Source organism: Protopterus annectens, chromosome 2.part0 (genome assembly GCF_019279795.1).
Source record: "Protopterus annectens isolate FY-2018-M chromosome 2.part0, PAN1.0, whole genome shotgun sequence".
In the NCBI taxonomy this organism is placed as follows: domain Eukaryota; kingdom Metazoa; phylum Chordata; order Ceratodontiformes; family Protopteridae; genus Protopterus; species Protopterus annectens.
This window is the reverse complement of record NC_056728.1, coordinates 1,962,887,517-1,962,907,336: the sequence shown is the minus strand read 5'-3', so window position 1 is coordinate 1,962,907,336 and position 19,820 is coordinate 1,962,887,517. Positions and strand designations below refer to the sequence as shown.

The 19,820-nt window shown below is 44.9% G+C and overlaps 1 protein-coding gene across 1 annotated transcript in view; it reads right to left on the bottom strand.

The window, feature by feature from the left end:
• Positions 1-1,796: 1,796 nt before the first annotated feature.
• The window catches only part of TUBE1 (tubulin epsilon 1), a 623,636-nt gene continuing 605,612 nt past the window's right edge, over positions 1,797-19,820 (bottom strand). The window contains exon 12 of the mRNA XM_044061905.1: positions 1,797-2,205. Within this exon, the coding sequence (XP_043917840.1) occupies positions 2,050-2,205 (156 nt within the window). The 3' untranslated portion in view covers positions 1,797-2,049. The remainder of the gene's footprint in view (positions 2,206-19,820) is intronic.

The following is a 19,820-nucleotide window of genomic DNA, read 5'->3' as shown; positions in this document are numbered from 1 at the left end:
TTATTTGAAATGTGCATACCCATCAAGGAATAACAGTTTACCTTTTGCTTTTTAATATAAAACTAGTGATGTTTATATTTTGACCATCGATTTGCTATGTATTAGCTTTAAAATGGTGTTCACAATTAATGTTTGTATAATTTAGCATGTGATCAATTTACGAAAGCTATTTAAACAGCTGACACTACGATGCTATTTTTGTTTACGACTTGATAAAGCCTGGAATGACCCAGGCGAAAGCGCTTGTCTTTTAAATTTTTGGATGCTTTTAGCTTGGTTTTGTGACCTTGGAATAAAAGATTTTATGCTTTGCAACAAAGCCTTTCTACTTTTGGATATTTTAATCCTGGTATGTGGTTCTGAAACCAAAGGGTTTTACATTCAGCCACTTGAATTATTGTCTCTGCTGACGGTCCTAAAATAAAAAAATAGGTAAGTGCTTTCACAGTCTCCCCGCTTCTTCAAAGTATAAGTACTAAAAAACAGTGTTAACAATATTTAAAAAATATCTAAAATAACCATAGACCAATCAAAACACACAAGATTAATCCAAGAATCAATAAAAAGTGAAAGCACTTACCTACTTTTTTATTTTAGTCAAAGTACATTAAAAGCTGTTTCAGCCTATTTGAACATTGGTTTTATTCTTATTTTGAAGGGGACTGCTTTATGGTCAGACCTAAAATGGAGATATGCAAGGGATGGTGCAAGATGCTCTCATATTAGCAATAACAGGATCAAAAATGTTTTTCTCCTTAGTGGGCATTCTGACTAGTTATTCCAAGGCATTTGTACTGACAAAAGTCCAGGAATCTCTGTGCTTGTGTGCTAGTGGTGCTGTAGGTTTCCCAGTCTATTGTTGAATAGTTAGATCACCTAGGAAAATTGTATTAGGTTTAATATTCTTCTCTGGCACTTTTGATTTATGCTAATTGTGCAGTAAACCTCGAGTTGTCTCTGCTTGACCTATTCCACAAGTTCAACCATTTTCTGTGCGATTTATTCATATGTTAATTGCTGTGGAAAGTTTTTTTTACTTCCTCTCCTTTGTAACTTTTTCAATAGTACTTATTTCCTCTGAATGCCTGGTTAAAATATGTAGAAACCTTCTACTTCGTGCAGCATTCAGGTTCTCTCTCTCTCGCTCTCTCTCTCTCTCTATATATATATATATATATATATATATATATATATATATTTCAAAACTGAACTGCTTATCTTAAAAATCTGAGTGCATTTGGTCAATCTTTTTGTTTATGGTGAATGAGGAATGTCTCCCTTTTATTTCATTTTGTCTCCTCTTGGTTGGCCTTCTGAACATCACAGACATTTCAACTACCAATTTCTGTTACTTTGCAGTGCTTTGCAGGCTCTTGCTGTTTTCAAAGGTTTACAGGCCAGAGCTCTGTTTTTAGCTGCTTAAACTACTGCCATCATATTGGCATGTGCAGTATAGACATTTCTGAATTATGTATGGGAAGCTGCTCTGCCCCTTGTGGAATGGCATGTAACAGTAGCATTTTCCAGTGGGTAGTTTAAAAACTTGACAGCAACTTAATAGTTAATAGTTTTCTTGTCTAATATAATCTACTTCTCTCGCAATAAAGGATATGAAAGGCCTTTCTACTTTCCAGGTGCATGCATTCTTTTCAGGCAAAATCTAAGCTGGCAATGCACATACAGGATGTGAACACTCTATCCTATCATTTTTTGCCCTAAAAAAGAAATAAAGGCAATGAGTGAACTGACTTCTAACACCATTTTCACACAATTATGTTTTATTTTATTATCTCAGTTAAGCATACAGATAAATATAAATATACATTATTTTCACAGATGAAACATCTGGCATAATTTTCTTAATGCTAATAAATTAAAATACCATATTAAACTACATAATTTTTTTTATAAAACTATTAAATACAAACATAACAGTTTCCCATGAAATAAATGGGTACAACCACTTTTCTTATGCAGACTGAAAAAAATCAGTGATTCTGTCTGAAAAGCAAAACTAGTAAAGCCACTTAGTTCATTTTGTTTTTCTTTTTACACAGCAATGCTAAGTCTTGGAGCATCAGCCAAAGAACCCTTTGTGGCATCCAGTTTGTCATATTCTTCTATCAAAGAAGTCAAAGAGTTGAAAGCTTCTGTAAAACAACTCTGCTCCATCCCATCAATCTGCAAATAATGGTGAAGGTGTGCCTGTAACAAAGACAAATAGGTATGAGCTAGAAGAAGAAGATGTGTAAACTGTTCTTGTAACTCTTTAGTCTTGTCAATACTGATCCAGGAAAGTGCTTATATACAAAAGCATTTTAAAACCATTGATCAGTATCGCATACAGACTTTTAAACTATATACTGTTTTGAATATCACAGTAAAGCCTACTGGGCTACAGCTTAACATAAAACCAACATTAACAATGAAGAAAGTCCGTCTTCAGTGATATATTGCAGCACTGCTAATAAAAAATACTCCAGGATTAAAAGAAAAATGGATTTGGAAATCAAAAGGATAGATGCAACAAACTCAAAGACTGCTTGTACTGTAAATTCTGGTTAAAATGTTAAAAAAAATAGGCAGCCAGAAAAAGTACAGTTGTGTACACTTACCATAAATGTAGATGTAGGAGTGTATTCACTGTTGCAGTCATCACATTTGGGTTATCTGCCTGCAGGTAGCCCACAGCCAGCCTGAATACCAGAGTCTTTAGATTTCTGCATCGGATGCTGTTGCTTCTTCCTTGACATCAGGTCGTCATGGGTATAAAAAATGCAGCCGACGCCATTACATCAGTTTTTCTTGCCCCAGATGTCAGGTGCCCCAATAGGAAGCAATTATATGGTATGGTATACCCCCAGCAAAAAGCAAATACACATAATATAGTATATGCCAAACAAGAAGGAAAGGTAGAGGCACGAGAAGTCAGGGGGCTGGAGGAAGGGTAACCAGGACTGCAACAGTGAATACACTCTAACATCTACATTTATGGTAAGTGTACACAACTGTACTATGTTCTTCGTGTTTCACTGTTGCAGTCATCACATTTGGGTTGATTCCCAAAGCTAAGGAAGGGAGGATAAAGTTAAAGAGCATTAGGGCCAGCTATTAATCCCTGCAAGACTGCAGAGGCAAATCCAGCTCTGGATTTAGAAAAGATAGGCAAGTGGTAATGCTTGGTGAAGGTATGTACAGAGCTCCAGGTAACAGCTTCTAGGATGTCCCTGGTAGGGACCCCTCTCAGAAATACCGCAGAGGTAGATGCAACACTGGTAGAATGTGATCTTATCCCCATGTGGGGAAGGTTTTCCATGGTGCTTGTAGCAGAAATGAATGCAATGGGCTATCCATTTGGAAATGGTTTGCTTTGAAATAGCCTTCCCCTCTGCCCCTGCAGCAAGCTAACTAGCAGCTGTTCAGATTTTCTGATAGATAAGCCTAAGTAGTCTGTGCACATCCAGAGAGTGCAATATTCGTTCTCCTTTGTTTTGTGGATTAGGGAAAAAAGTAGGCAAATGAATAGACTGATTTTTGGCCACAGAAGACACCCACCTTGGGCATAAAGGAAGAATTAGTCCTGAGGGAAACCCTGTCCGCATGGAAGATAATGAATGGTTCCACTGCCATGAGGGCTTGTAATTCAAACACTCTTCTAGCTAGAAGGACGGCTGTTTTCCAAGAAAGGAATTTCAATTTTGCTGTAGTAGCTGGTTCAAAGGGGGGGGAAGAGTGAGCTTTTCCAATGCAAAGTTAAGGTCCCAGGCTGGAGTGGGAGCTCTCCTGGGGGGAGGGGGTCTTACATTTTTGGCCTCTCTAAGGAATTGCTTTAGTAAGGGGTGAGAGAAGAAGGGTGGCTCAGTATTATAATGTGCTGAAATGGCAGAGGCATGAATTTTAATTGACAAGAAGGATAGGCCCCATGTGGAGCATTTCTGTTAAGTACTGTAGAATATGAGGTAAGCTGGGCACTGTTGTGCCCATCCCCTGAGCTAGGTTCCAGAAACAATATCTTTTCCTCTTTTCAGCATAGGCTTTTCTGATACTAGGCCTCCTTGCCTCCAGAATGATATCCAGTCCCTACTTACTGAGGGATGCTAGGGGAGAGCTCAAGGAATTAGCCAGGCTGCAAGGTTCAGGGTTTGAAGCTGAGGGTGCAGAATCTGGCCCGCCTGCTGGGACAGAAAGGAAGGGGTCTGAGGCAGGTGCCATGGTTGTTGCGGTGTCATACTGCGCAAGAGGGGATACCAGTGCTGGCATGGTCAGTCTGGTGCAATCAGTATTGTCCTTGGCTTGCCCTGTTTGATCTTTAGTATGACCTTCGAGAGGAGAGGCAGAGGGGGAAATGCATAAACTTAGAGGCTTTCCCAGGTGAAGGACAGGGCATCCACTTTCCAAGCTTGGCTGTGGGGAGTTCGTGTGCAGAATTTGTGCAACTGGTAGTTTTGAGGGGAGGCAAACAGGTCTACCTCTGGAGCCCCCCATTTGTTCCTCAAGAGGTTGAATATTTCGGGTTCTAGTTTCCATTCATGTGGGTCCATGAGATTTCTGCTTAGGTCATCTGACAGTGAATTTAGTTTGCCTGGCAGGAATAGAGCTTGCAGGTGTACTTGGTAGCTCAAGGCTGTGTTCCACAGAGCCATGACTAGTCTGCAGAGAGGGTACAAGTGGGTCCCCCCCTACTTGTTTATGTACCACATAACTGTGGTGTCTGTCTTTACCAATAGTTGTCCTGGAAGAATACTGTCTTTGAAGGCTGTCAGAGCATTCTGTACAGCTAACATTTCTTTTTGATTGATATGCAGGTGCATCTGTCTTGGGTTCCATCTGCCCTGAATGCACTGCCCTGTCATGTGAGCCCCCCATGCATAGTCTGATGCTTCTGTTAGGGTTTGGGCGGCAGGGGGTAGAGTGAAAGGGAGCCCCTTGTTGTGGTAGCAGGTCTCTGCCAACCAAAAGAACTCTGTCTTCATACAAGGAATGATGGAAATCATTGTTTCCAGGTCCTGAGAATGTTAACACCATAGGCTTTTTAGATACCACTGGAGTTTCCTCACATGCAGTCTTGCATATGGAATTAGTAAAATGCAAGAGGCCATGAACCCCAGGGCTTGCAGTATTTTACTTGCAGATAGCTGGGGGTTTGTGGCCAATAGTTTGAACTAGGTTGTCAAACTTGTTTCTCCGGAGTGAGGAATGCCATCTGGGAAGTTGTGTTCAAGCTTGCTCCAAGCAATACAATTTGTTGGCAGGGTACTAGGTGAGATTTCTTTTCGTTGATGGTGTACCCCAGAGAGGTTAGAAGTTTCTTTACGAATGCCAGGTGTTGTAATAGCAAGTTTTGGCTTTCTGCCTGAAGAAGACAATCGTCCAAGTATGGGTAAATGTGAATATTTCTCTGCCTGCAAAATGCAATGGCTGGAGCTAGGCACTTTGGCTTATCTACTGCGCCCAGGCTATTCACAAAGGGAAGTGCAGAGAACTGATAGTGCATGGAGCCTGCCCTGAAGTGTAGATATTTCCTGCAAGATTCCCTTATTGGGAAGTGGAGGTAAGCTTCCTTTAAGTCTAGCGTTGCCAGCCAGCATCCTTCGCTAGCATGGGAAGAAGCTGTTGCAGAGTCAGCATTTTGAATTTTGGAACTACCAGAAAGGTGTTGAGAATAGAGAGGTCCACGATGGGATGCCAGTTGTCGTCTTTTCTGGGTACCAGAAAAAGTCTTGAATAAAAACCTTGTCCCCTTTGTTCTGCTGGGACAGGTTGAAAAGCCCTGATATCGAGAAGAGAGAGAACCTGCTGTTGGGGCCTCCACCCATTGGTTTGCGGGTAGGTCTGGCCATCCATTTGGGCCTTTTGGTCCTTGGGAAATGGTCTCTGGATCTGCAGAGGGGTTCTTGAAGAGGAACTTGAGAGTCAGGTACTCTGTAGTACCGGACAGGTTTTCTGGGAGCTGGAGGTAAAGTGTCTGGGGTAAGGCTAGATTCCAAGAAAGCATCATCTACAATGTCCAGAACAGGAGGGATAGCTAAAGGCCTGTGTTGAGGCAGGAGTAAGAATTCCCCAAGTCTCTTTTTGGACTCAGAGTAATCATGGCTTTCCCAGTGGAAATGCTCCCTAAGAGTATGCAAGGTTTCACCGAAAGAAAGATCTTCTGGAGGTGAGGCAGAGGGAATGGAATCCTCTGCATCAGAATCCTCATAAGTAGATAAGGGCAAATCCTGGTAATCAGAAGGAGCAGAAAAATCAGATTCCTGATCAGAAGAATCAGAAAGAAATTCAGTTCTAGGTCTCTCAGAGAGGGAAGGCTGGCTTCCCCTAATTAAGATAATAAGGTCTTCAGCCATTCTAAGCATTTGTTTTTGAGGCCTATGGGCCTGAGCATGCGGTTTGGTCGTCTGTTTCCTAGCTGTAGTGCGAGTTTTTGGCCTGGATGAAATTGATGGCGTCTGTTTAATATGAATGTCTGTAGGCCTGAATACACCCTCAGAAGCCGGTGCCTGCACAGCGGCTCCGGACCCATCCAAGGTAGAGAAATCCGCAGGTTCCATAGTCAAAGAAGCATCTCGTGGCATACCAGACTCCAAATGGGTCTCAGTAGAGGCCTGCGAATCAGAAGTAGCGGGTATCAGGGGCTGCAAAAGTGCCTCACTGAGTACCAGTGGACTGGTGACTAGCTTAATGGAAGCGTCGTTGGCAGTTTTGGACCTATGCAGTCTGTCTCTGTCTTTATCCTTACGTGTTTTTGGAATATCGGTAGTTGGATGGCTTGACAAAGCCATTTCAGAGTACACAGAAAGAGTATGAAAATAATTAGCTGCAAAAATAGCCCAGCAACTAATAGTTCGGGCGTTGAACAAGGCACAAAACCGACAACGAGGGATGTCGTGGTCTGGACCTAAACAAGAGATGCAGTAAGAATGAAAATCTCTATGAGGTATTTGCTTTCCACAGGTAAGACAATTGTTAACTTTTACTGACATCGGTTAGAGCAAGAAAAAGGATCCCCAATGGGGTACTTTGCTTTTTTGAAGACTTTGGGTCTGAAACTCGAAAAAAATTTCAGGAGTTGGCTGATCGGCACTTGTGAACTGCTTCTGCTTCTGACATTGCACGGCAAGAAAGACTGATGTAATGGCATCAGCTGCATGTTTTATACCCCTGATGACCTGACGTCAAGGAAGAAGCGATAGCGTCTGACACAGAAATATGAAGACACTAGTGTTCAGGCCGGCTGAGGGCTACCTGCAGGCAGATAACCCAAATGTGATGACTGCCACAGTGAAACACGAAGAACATCTGAAATAAATTAAGAGATTTTGTATACATTTATACATTCCATATAAATTGTGATATTTATTAAATGTATTGAATTTACTGAAATGTCCTGAAGTTACATTTTCAGTGGAAATCCAGGGATAAATATTCTGAACAAAAAATGTGTTGCATAACTTGCAGCCTAAATGCTTAACAATAATTAACATTCTAAACATCTTGGTTTAATTTTCCATGTCTTTTGAGCTTCTAATATCATAACGGGAATGGGCCCCATTTCTTAGTCAAAGTATGACTAGAGTTTGTGAAATAAAGACGTTATGTACTCACCATAACGTTCCATCTGAGTTGTTGTTCTTCATTTGTCTTCAACCTGTGGGTTCCAGGATCTGGCACAGATCTGACACGGCTGGATATCCAGCATCTGATCCAAGTTCAAAGCTCCTCCCCTACCCATAAAGCCCCCGTCTTTCCTCCCTTCAGATCAAGTTTGCTGCCCAACTTTGCATCCACACCCGACCCACTACCTTCTCCCATACTAAATGTCTGCATAAGCAAAAGAAGAAGAATAAGAGGCACCCTGGAGGTGACCACTTCCTCAACTTACCAGACCACCACACAGTCTGTGCAAGGCAGGGGAAAGGAGAGGGGACAGGCCCTCATGGAAGGATACTGCAGAGCATGGCGGAACCAAAGGATGCCCTATTTCTGGACATGATGCCCAACTTATAATGCAAAATGAAGGTTTGAGATGAAGCCCAAGTGGCCACAGAGCAGGTATCATCTAACGAAACTCTGGACCAAAAGACCGCTGAAGTAGTCATGGATTTGGTGGAATATGCCTTCACATGACCTAGCAGGGATAAACCCCTAACAGAATATACCCGAATAATACACTGGGAAATCCAACGGGCAATGGTGACCTTAGATACTGGTTTCCCCAAAAAGGGTTTAGAGTAGGAAATGAAGAGCTGGTCAGACTTGCAAAAGGATTTAGTCCTGTGCAGGTAAAAATGTAATTGCCTGTGCACATCCAACAAGTGCAACTTGTATTCTACCTTGTTTTGAAAATTTGGGGAAAAAAACGGGAGCTTAATCACCTGATTAATACTGGACTCCAAAGCTATGTACTTCAAGGAGAAAGGATGGGTTAGTGTGCAAGGATACCCTAGCCTTATGAAAAATAAATATAAGGGGGTTATGACTGACAACACGTGCAGCTCTGAAACCCTCTTGGCAGATCCACAGAGGCAGCAGGCTCAAAGGGAGACTAAACTAGAGCTTGTAGAACTAACATAAGATCCCTCGGCGGCGTTGGGTCCTTTAATGGGGGCCAAAGAAGAAAGATGCCTTTTAGGAAGGCTTTGCAAAGCTTAGAGGATGCTAAGGAAGCCATATTATCACCTACATGAAAATTAGAAATCATTGCAAGTTGGACCTTAACTGTAGAAGAACTGGCACCTTGCTGAAAAAATCTCTGCCAAAAATTCCAAAACTGCAGAAACTGGGGCAGTGAAGGGAAGCCCAGATAGAAAGACATTTCCATTTGCTGGAGTACACCTTTCTGGTGGAAGACTTGTGAGACACCACCAGGATCTTTTTGACAAGGGAAGATAAAGTGGGAGTCCTCACTATCATGGGAACTGGAACAGCCAAGCAGTGAGCTTCAGAGTAACCAGGTCTGGATAGGAAATCCCTGATGGATGAGAAATAAAATCCAGAACTGGATCTAACGTCCATGGTGGAGCTACCATATGAGACCATAGAGAGGAGAACCAGACCTGACGAGGCCAGAATGGGACAATGAGGATAACTAAGCTCCTCAACCTGTGAGCTTTCTGAAGGAATTTTGGAATCAATGGAAGAGGAGGATAAGCATACAAAAGATCGGGGGGCTAAACATGAAATCAGGGCATCTCTGGAGGCCTTCCCCAGTGTGGACAGTTCAGACTTAAGAACTTGCTGCCTTTCGTGTTGGAAGGAGAGGCGAAGAGATTGCAGCAAGGCTGACTCCACTTGAGAAAGATCTGTTTCACTACTGAAGGATTCAGAGACCACTCATAAGGCATCAAAATAGACCTGCTCAGCCTAGAATGTTGGACGTCCCAGGAATGTGGGTTGCCACCAGAAGCCAGCTGGTGGAGATTGCCCACTCCCACACTCTCAAGGCTTTGTGACATAGAGGATAAGACCTGGTTATCCGCTGTTTGTTGATGTACCTGACCACAGATATTGTCCGTCTGGATAGCAACTGTCCCTGGGGGGAAGATGGGCATGGAGAGCCCTGCAACACTAGAAGCACAACCCTCATCTCCAGGATGTTGATTATGCAATCTAGTTTCATAGGGGGACCACGTGCCTTGGACTATCCTTCCCAAGCAGTGCCTCCCCACCATAGTAGGGAGCGTCTGTAGTCACTGTGGCCGAGGGGGAAGGCAGAAGAAAGAAGCGATCCCGAACCAGGTCCAGGGAATGAAACCACCACAGAAGAGAGTCCTTGCATACTCAAGAGACTCCAACAGGATGAGACAAGGGGAGATCTACTACAGACCATTGGTCTACGAGGGCCCATTGAAGAACCCACATATGAAAGCGTGCCATAGGCAAGATATTGAACGTGGCCACCATGGACCCCGACACTCTTAGCACCATCTCTGCTGTCACTGGCTGAGCTTGAAGAATGCAAAAGACATGTAGCTTCAGAGACTTAATCTTCTCCGAGGTAAGAAAGACTTTGGTTTGAATTGTGTCCAATCAAGCCCCAATGAAATCTAACAGTTGAACCGTGGCCAGTGATGACTTGTTGAGATTGATGGTAATGCCAAACCACTGGGCTAAGAGAAGAAAGGAATCCTTCACTTGACTAATCTCATGCCTGAAAGGGGCAGCGAGGAGCCAATCATCCAGGTAGGGGAAGACCTGTATGCACTGGAGTCTCAGGTGAGCCTCTACCATTGCCATCACTTTGGTGAACACCCTACGGGCTGTGGTGAGACCAAAGGGAAGCGCTCTGAACTGATGATGATTGGCCCCCATCCAGATGCAGAGGAACCTTCGAGAGTGCCTGTCCATTTTGATATCGTAGTATGCATCCTGAAGGTCGATCCAGCACATCCAATCATTCTTCTGCATGAAGGGCAGGATGGATAGGAGGTGACCATCCTGAATTTTGTCTTGGGCATGGACAGGTTTGAGGTGGAGAGATCCAGAATGGATTTTAAGCCCCCTGTCTTCTTTGGCAAAAGAACCTGGAATAGATGCCTAACCCAGATTGGTCTGGCAGGAAGGGTTGGATGACTCGCTTTTCTAGCAGCTTTGCAATTTACAGTGCTGCATCCTCCCTTTGCATGGGCAGAATGTCAGAGAGGTGTCTGGGTGGAAAAGGTGGCATGAGAAAGGGGATTAAATAGCCTCTGGATATAATTTTCAACACCCAATGATCTTCCATGATGGACTCTCCCACTGGTTGGTGAAGTGATAGCCGACCCCTGACTGCCACCAGAGACGAGCAGCCGGACAACCCTTTAGGGTTGCTGTGTGGGTCTCTCAGAGAAAGGCGCATGAGAACCTTGATTTCTCAGACCTCTCTGCCTCTATGGTGATGTCTATCAAATCCCCCTCTGCCCCTCGGGGAAGGAGAGTCCCGAGTGCCCTGGGAATAGCGTTGTGATTCTTGGAACCACATCTACTTGGCCCCTCGCTGACTCCTAGAAAAGGTTCATTGAGGGGCCAGAAAGTGGATCCTGGTGGCAGACAGAGTCTTCCCATCCTTCTCATTCTAAACTAGTGTCACATACCAACTTCCCAAAAAGGGAAGAACCATCATATGAGGCATTTGTGAAAGATGCCTTTAAAGGGTTCGGAAAAGGCACAGAGCCGGAGCCAGGCATGGTGCCTGATGGCAATGCCTGTACCATCTGCCCTAGCGGTGCCCTCGGTTGCATGGGAGACTAACACATACAGGTGTTAACAATAGATGTCAGGGTGGCCATGCGAGAGAAGAACACTTTCTTGTCCTCCGACAACATGGACCCAAGGATAGACTCAGTGACCTCCTTGACCAGGTCTCGCTGCAGCTTAATCATGTGTGCCATATAATTCAGCACATGCACAGAAAAGGTCATGGAAGCGTACACCCACTTTCCAAAATGGTCCATCATCCTGGACTCTCTGTCAGTAGGGTGGACCATGGAGCTCTCCTGAGCGAGCACCTTCTTGGGGGTGGCTGCCACCACCATGACATCAACAGGGGATCCCTTAATTCAATGGGTCCTGTCCGAAGGGGGACTCAAAACCTTGTCTGGACATTTGGGTATGGACTTCACTATGTCCGGTTCCTTCCATGCCTGAGATGTAATAAGATCCACCAAGGGATCTGCGGGAGAGGACACCCAGGAAGTAGATAGTCCTGTGCAAATGCCTCCAGGAACACGGATTCATCCAAGTTAGTTTTTTGGGCAGACCACCCCCGACACTGGCGTAGGATTTCCATGATGTCTCCAAATCCTCAAAGAGTGACAGAGGGGAAACTTCCCCTTCCTCCAAATCGGTGTCTTCCTTGAGGGACTCCAGTGGGGAGTCCAAGTGCCTTCTTTTGTACATACACTTACGAGGAACCTCCTCAGTGGGGGTCTCTGGGGAGGACTCACTGCTCCCAAGAGGGAGCGCCCTGGGGCAAAGAGGCAGTAGGCTGTCCCTGAAATGGTAGGATGGCTGAGTCTTGCCAGAAACAGAGGAAAGACAGACTCCGATGATGAGACCATCAAGGGTCTTGAAGGGATTGAGAAAACCCTCTCCACCATGTAAAAGGCCAAAGGGGAACGGACCTCCTAAGAAGGAACAAAGGTCGGAGCCATAACCCTCTGACCCAACGGGGGAGACTGAGCTGAACCACCAGGCGTCACGATACCAAGGGACAGGCTCTGCTCCAAGAGGCTTGGAGCCAATGCCCTCCCCTCAGATCCGGTGTGGAGGCTATGACTCCGAGAACGGACAGATCTGAGCTGCTCAAGGCCATGGCGGGCATCAAGGTACAAGGTACCATCGGAGCTGACCCCTTGACGCCGAATGTCCTCGGATCCAAGGGCTTTGAAACCAGAGGTCAAATCGGAGAAAGAGTAATACGTATGAATGCAGATTGCTCTGGAGGGAGAGGGGGCAGGCAGGATTCCCAACTGTATTGGGGTGTGGATAAACTTCCGCATCATCCTAGCCATCTTCATTTCAGAAAGGCTGCGGGTAGAGCGAGAATCCATCTTCGCTTCAGAAAGGCTGCAGGTGGAGCGAGAAGAGGAGGCCACCTCACCAGCCTAGAGGGATGGTGAGGGGAAGCCTGAGCTGGTGACTGGGTTCGAAGCTCCTCTGGCTCCGGAGAGAACTGAGGGGAGCGGAGCTGGGGAGACTCCGTCCTCAGAGCTGACCTAACCTTGGTCAGAGGGCCAGCCAAAGCAGCGCTATCAGGGGATCGCTTCTTGGCCCTGTCATCAGTCTTGGTTGTTTTGACTCCATTCCTGGGCCTCTTAATGAGAGGATGAGTCCCACAGGCCGGGGGCAGAGACCGAAGTAGAAGCTGGGGCAGAAGAGGCCTGTGCCCTGGTGGTAGAAGGGGTAAGAAGGCCCTTCATTTCTCCTGTCCATCAGTGCCCAGGGATTAAACCCAGCACAGATGGAACAGGAGGTATCTAAATGGGCTGCCACAAGACATTCAGTGCATAGTGTGGCGCCATCAGCTGGAGAGAGCTCATGGCCACACTTTGTGCATTTACGGAAGTCTGGCTTGGGGGTTTTAGACATACACCCAACCACATAGCCTAACACACTCACTCAGAGTGACACACACAACACACACACACACACACACACACACACACACACACACACACACACACGAGTAGACAGGAGAGATAGAGGGATTTTTTCCCCTAACCGACATAGAGAGTGCAAAGGAAGATAGAGAAACAGAAAAAAGGGGGAAAGTATATTAAAAAAAGTCACTTACCCAAAAAGTTCAGCAGAGAGCACAGATCATGAGTGCAGCAAATGAGAGCTAAAGGGAGGAAGGAGACAGGGACTTTATGGGTAGGGAGGGGGGTTTGAGCTCGGATCAGATGCTGGATATGTGGCCATGTCAGATCTGTGCCGGATCTGGGAACCCACTGGTTGAAGATCAAATGAAGACAACAACTTCAGATTAATAGTTTCAATCTTTAACGTTAGCCAAAAGTGCTCTTCGCAGCACCCACAATGTGCCCAGAATTGCTCCTCCTACAATTTATACTGGGCTACTTATGGCAGAAGGATATCTTAATATGACTGTAAATTATTTTTTATGAGACCTATTGCTCCTAAAGCATTTTCAACTGTCTTGGGATCCTCCTTCTGCATCACCCTCATTTCTGCCTGTAAACCCTCGTATTTTAAGGCTTTGTCTTTTTTTCTTTCATACAGTACAAGTAAAATGATACTATGCAAGGTGAGCTAACAGCCATCACACATGCACCTACTTTATAAACAACTCAAGAGTTTTACTAAAGTGATGCACGATGCACAAACAATAACAGGATAGATGAGACTGAGATAAAAACAGAAATCAAGATTATAGAAGATCGAAAATGTTTGAAAAGTTTAGCTAATTAAAGTAATGTTAGAACTGCAGGACCAGTTATACTGCAGGCTGATTTTTACCCAGGACTTGAAGGCATTGTTTCGAGATGTACTTAAGGTTGTGCCAGAGTTCATTACCAATGGTGACAGTGTACACCTTGAAGTACAGAATGTCTTTGTCTTTGGGACACTTGAATGTCATGACGGAGGTGACTCAAAATGATGGCTTCAGTTAAGGAAGGTCGCATAGAAAATAATATAAGCAAAACATAAAGGAATTATAGACAGATGGTAACAGAAGTCTAAATAATGAATTCCTCAGTGACAGGAAGTGGTGGATGTTTTCCAAAAATCCTAATGTTGCCAATTGTGCTCCATAGCACTTGAGCTGTGTGCTGTTTAGTCAAACACTAGTTTTGCAATATACCCAATCTCATGACAACCCACAGTATACCCACAATAACCTGTCAGTCAGAAACGTATTACTTCTTCAGATGAAAACCTCATTGAAGATGTAACATCTGCAAAGTTCATTCATTTTCTTCCTTGATAACCAATTGAGATTTGGTTTGTGTGTGAAAAATATTATCAAATACCAGGCAAAAACTGTTCATGCTATAGAATTATATAGCCAGTGCTATTCTTACCAGTAGTGTCTTCTCACTTGTATTCAACTATGCTCTGTTGCAACACAAACTACAGTAACCATTTACCAGAATATTTGCATTTTCCTCAAAGTAACTGAAAATTTTAATATTCTGTTTTGGTGATTTCTTAGAGATAACACAACACTGTATTAATAAAGTGTCCTGAAGAAATTCCTGCTCTGAGTACCTGGATAAAAGTGTTTGTTTCTAATATAACCTTACTTCATGTATAAAATGGGTGAAAATTATAATTTGTTCAAAAACTCACTCCCAAAATTAACAAAAAAAAACTGTATTAGAAAAAAAGGAGTGTGGATAAGAAGAGCAGCAGTTATCATATTCATGCAGTAAAACTGTGAAATAATGGAGGTTGTCCTTGCTAACCTCACTAATAGTATGTCATAAGTGATGGGCTGTTATCTAGGATAACTGGTTCAGGAGGAGGACATTGTGTACAATGTTCCAAAATTATTGTATATCAGCACAGATCTCTTTAGGAGGGACACCACCCCAGCAGACTGGACATTATGAACATCAAGCTGTTCAAAGGAGGAATGTGCTAAAACTGTGAAACAGCAGCTATATGGCCAGAACTGGTTGTTAGTAGTCATGGCTGAGGCTTGGTTTCCTCACTCTTCCATGCAGATGGCCTACTTTTATATATGTCAGCTATGCTTCTTGTCATGCATACCAGTGTGCCAGTATGCAAATGATCTGTGTAGGACTGCAGAAAGGTGTTAGGCTTTTGGGCACCATCAAAGTATAAAGTACAGTTGTGTACACTTGCCATAAATGTAGATGTTTGGGTATATTCACTGTTGCAGTCACACTTGCCATAAATGTAGATGTTTGGGTATATTCACTGTTGCAGTCATCACCTGTGGGTTATCCCTGCTGTGGTAGCACTTGGCCGGCCTGAATACCAGAGTCAATTTCTTTTTGCGTCGGCTGCCGTCGCCTGTAGTCTGACGTCAGTGCTATAAAGGAAGGCAGCTGAAGTCATTACATCAGTTTTTCTTGCCCTAACCCATCAGAAGCACAAGGAAATAAGGAAAAGTGGTCCTGGTGGCAAAAAGTCACTGTGGGAAGCTTATGCCCCCTAGGGGAAGATGCTATATGGAGGAAGGGAAACCAGGACTGCAACAGTGAATACACTTGAACATCTACATTTATGATAAGTGTACACAACTGTACTATGTTCTTCATGTTTCACTGTTGCAGTCATCACCTGTGGGAGGATTCCCAAAGCTGAGGAGAGGGGTGGAGGATAGGTTAGAGTCCTAGGCATGGGTAAGAAGGCCCTGCAGAACTGCAGAGGCAAACTCTGCCCTAGACTTAGAAAAAAAGAGGTAGGTGGTAATGCTTTGTAAAGGTACGGACAGAGTTCCAGGTGGCAGCTTCCAAAATGCCCCTGGTGGGGACTCCTCTTAGGAAGGCTGTGGAAGTGGAGGCTGCCCTAGTGGAATGGGTATGGATAGACTTGGGGGGGGGGGTCCCCATATATTCTGTAGCAGAAATGGATACACAGTGTGATATCCATTTGAAAATGGTTTGTTTGGAAATGGGCTTCCCCCCTGCTCCAGGGGCAAAGCTGACAAGTAGCTGGTCCATTTTTCTGAATGGTTTAGCATGGTCCAGATAGTATTGGAGTTGTCTGTGCGTGTTTAGCGAGTGCAGAATTCTTTCCCCCTTGTTTTGAGGGTTGGGAAAGAAGGTGGGTAGGTGTATGGCCTAGTTGAGGGTCACATCAGATACCACCTTGGGCATAAAAAGGAGAGGTTAGTCCTCAGGGAGACCCTGTCTGCATGGAAAATTATAAAGGGCTCAACAGTCATGAGAGCCTGAAGTTCTGATATCCTTCTGGCTGAGGGGATATCTAGTAGGAAGGCAGTCTTCCAGGAGAGAAATTTTAATTCTGCAGAAGCAGCAGGTTCGAAAGGAGGTAGGGTTAGTTTTTCTAGAACATAATTCAAGTCCCAGGGTGGCGTGGGAGGCCTTCTGGGAGGTCTGATATTAGAAGCCCCTCTGACGAAATGTTTACTTAAAGGATGAGAGAAGAGGGGTGGGTCTGAATCGTAATGGGCAGAAATGGCTGAGGCATGATTTTAATAGAGGAGAAAGAGAGGCCACTATTGAGCAACTCAGCTAGATAATCCAAGATAAGAAGGATGGAAGGGTGGGAGGTACTGGCCCCTTTGAACTGGTCCCAGGAGCAGAATCTTTTCACTTTCTCTGTGTATAATTTTCTGGTGCTGGATCTTCTGGCCTCTGTGATGATATCTAGGACCGGTTTGCATAACAGGGACTCCTTGTTAGCATTTAAGGTATAAGCCATGCTGACAGATTGAGAGTCTGTAAGTCTGGCTGCACTATCTTCTTCCTCACCTGGGTCAAGAGGTCTGAGATCAGAGGAAGCTGCTTGGGGGGCTGTAAGGTCAGACTGCGCAGTAAGGGGTACCAATGTTGTCTGGGCCAATCTGAAGCAATGAGGACGGCCTTTGGTGTCTCCTCCCTTATTTTGATCAATACCTTGGGAATAAGGGGCAGGGGAGGGAACACGTACACAGAGTTCCAGGGGAGGTCAAGGCATCCACCTTCCACACTAGGAGGAGATACTCCCTGGTACAGAACTTTTGCAGCTGGTGGTTGAGGTGCGAGGCAAAGAGATCCACTCCCGGAGTCCCCCACCCCTGAGTGACTTGCAGAAAGATTTCCCTGTGGAGCTGCCATTCGTGGGGGCCCAGTAAGTTTCTGCTTAAGTGGTCTGCCATGGTGTTGTTGACCCCTGGTAGGTATTGGGCAATTAGGTGTAGACCCATGGAGGTGGCTGTAAGCCAGAGGCTCATGGCTAACCTGCACAGGGGGTAAGATTGGGTCCCCCCTGTCTGTTGATGTACCACATTACTGCGGTGTCTGTTTTTATAAGGAGAAGCCCTGGCCTGAGATGGGGTTTGAAGGATGTCAGAGCCTTTTGTACTGCCATCATTTCTTTCTGATTGATGTGCAAGTGCAGTTGCTGGGCATCCCAAAGACCTTGGGTGCACTTGCCTGCTAGGTGAGCGCCCCAAGCAATGTCTGAGGTGTCGGTGGTGATGGTCTGGCTGGAAAGGCGGAGGATGAAGGGAAGACCCTTGTTCCTGGCACAGGCCTCTGCCCACAAGAGAAACTTGGCCCTTATACATGGGATCAGAGGGAGAGATTTCTCTAGGGACTTCTAGTGCTGGCACCAAAAGTTCTTTAAATACACTGAAGTTTTCTCATGTGAAGCCTGGCCAGGGGAATGAGAATGATGCAAGATGCCATGTATCCCAGGGCTTGCAGGAACTTCCTCACAGTGAGGTGACTTTCGGAAGCCAGCTGGGTAAAATAGAGAGGTAGGAAGCTCTGCTTTTCTGGGGATAGGAAGGCCATTTGGGATGCTGTGTCTAGCACAGCTCCCAAGAAAATGATCTTCCTGGTGGGGTTTTGTTTTGATTTGATTTCTTCTCATTGATGGTGTACCCTAGGGAAGTTAGGAGTGATTTGACAAAGAGGAGGTCCTGGAGCAGCTTTTCTTTGCACTCTGCCTGAATGAGGCAGTTGTCCAGGTAAGGGTAAATCTGTATACTTCTCTGTCTGCAGAATGCTATGTCCGGGGCCACACATTTGGTGAATACTCTGGGAGCAGTAGATAAGCCAAAGGGCAGCGTAGAAAACTAAAAGTGTTGTGAGTCTGCTCTGAAGCACAGGGATTTTCTGCATGATTCCCTGATGGGGATGTGGAGGTAGGCATCTTTTAGGTCTAGGGTCATTAGCCAAGCATTTTTTGTTAGCATAGGCAGTAGCTGCTGCAAAGTTAGCATTCTGAATCTTGGGACCACCAGGGAGGCGTTCAGAATGGATAGATCCAGGATGGGGCGCCAAGTGCCCTCTTTTTTGGGCACAAGGAATAGTCTGAAATAGAAGCCTTTGCCTGTTTGATCTGAGGGGACAGGTTTTACTGTGCCCTGGGATATGAGAGTTTAGACCTGTTTCAATGCCTCTGGCCACTGATTTGGAGGAAAGTCTGGGTACCCCCTTGGAATTGGGAGTTCGCTGAAAGAGAATTTGTATCCCTGAGAAATGATCGTAAGACCTACTGGTCCTTTGTCACAGAAAACCAATGGTCTTTGAAGTCAGGAAAGGTCACCATCTTCTGTTTTAATTGTTCCAAAGTGTGATGTTGATATTTTAACATATGGAACTGACAATTGAGTACTCTGATAGCTAAGGTTGTAGAGGTGTATACTTTTTTACTCCATCTGTCCAGAGCTCTAGAGTCCTTGTCAGAAGGAAGAGGATTCTTGGCAGCAGTAGTCTTAGCTCCTTTAGGTCCCTGTGTAATGACCTCTGGGTCTGCAGCAGGATTTCTGTACAGGTATTTGTGAGAATCCGGTACTCTGTAGTACCAGTCAGGTTTACTGGGAGCAAGAGGGAGGGCATCAGGAGCCAAGTTGGATCCATGGAAAAAGTACAGTTGTGTACACTTACCATAAATGTAGATGTTAGAGTGTATTCCCTGTTGCAGTCATTACATTTCAGTAATCCTGCTGGCAGGTTGCCCTCAGCCAGCCTGAATTCCAAAGTCTTGGGTCCTGCATCCTCTGCTGTTGCCCCTTCCCTGACGTCAGGTCGTCAGGGGTATAAAAGAAGCGGCCAACGCCATTTTCTTCAGTTTTTCTTGCCCCAGATGTCAGGTGCCCCCAAAAAGGGTAGCCAAACTTTATATATATATTCAGAAATACATCAATATAAATTTTACCTTCATCTATAAGCAAATACACCACATAGGTAGTATAAAACAGAGAAGGAAGGATAAGATCCAAAAGAAAAAAGGGGGAAGGTGGGTGGGTTACCTGGACTGCAACAGTGAATACACTCGAACATCTACATTTATGGTAAGTGTACACAACTGTACTATGTTCTTCGTGTTTCACTGTTGCAGTCATTACATTTGGGTAGAGTCCCAAAGCTTTCGTTAGGAGGCTGGAAGTAGACAGCAGTAGGAGCGGCTATGAGGCCCTGCAGAACTGCAGTGGCAAAGCCTGCCCTGGATTTAGAGTAGAGTGGCAGATGACAATGCTTTGTAAAGGTGTGCACTGAACTCCAAGTAGCCACCTCTAAAATGTCTCTGGTTGGTACTCCCTGGGAAAGGCTGCTGAGGTGGCTGCAGCTCTGGTGGAATGAGGCCTAATGCCCTTAGGCACTGGCTTGCCATGGTGTAAGTAGCAGAAATGAATGCAGTGGCTTAACCTCTTAGAAATAGTCTGCTTTGAGATA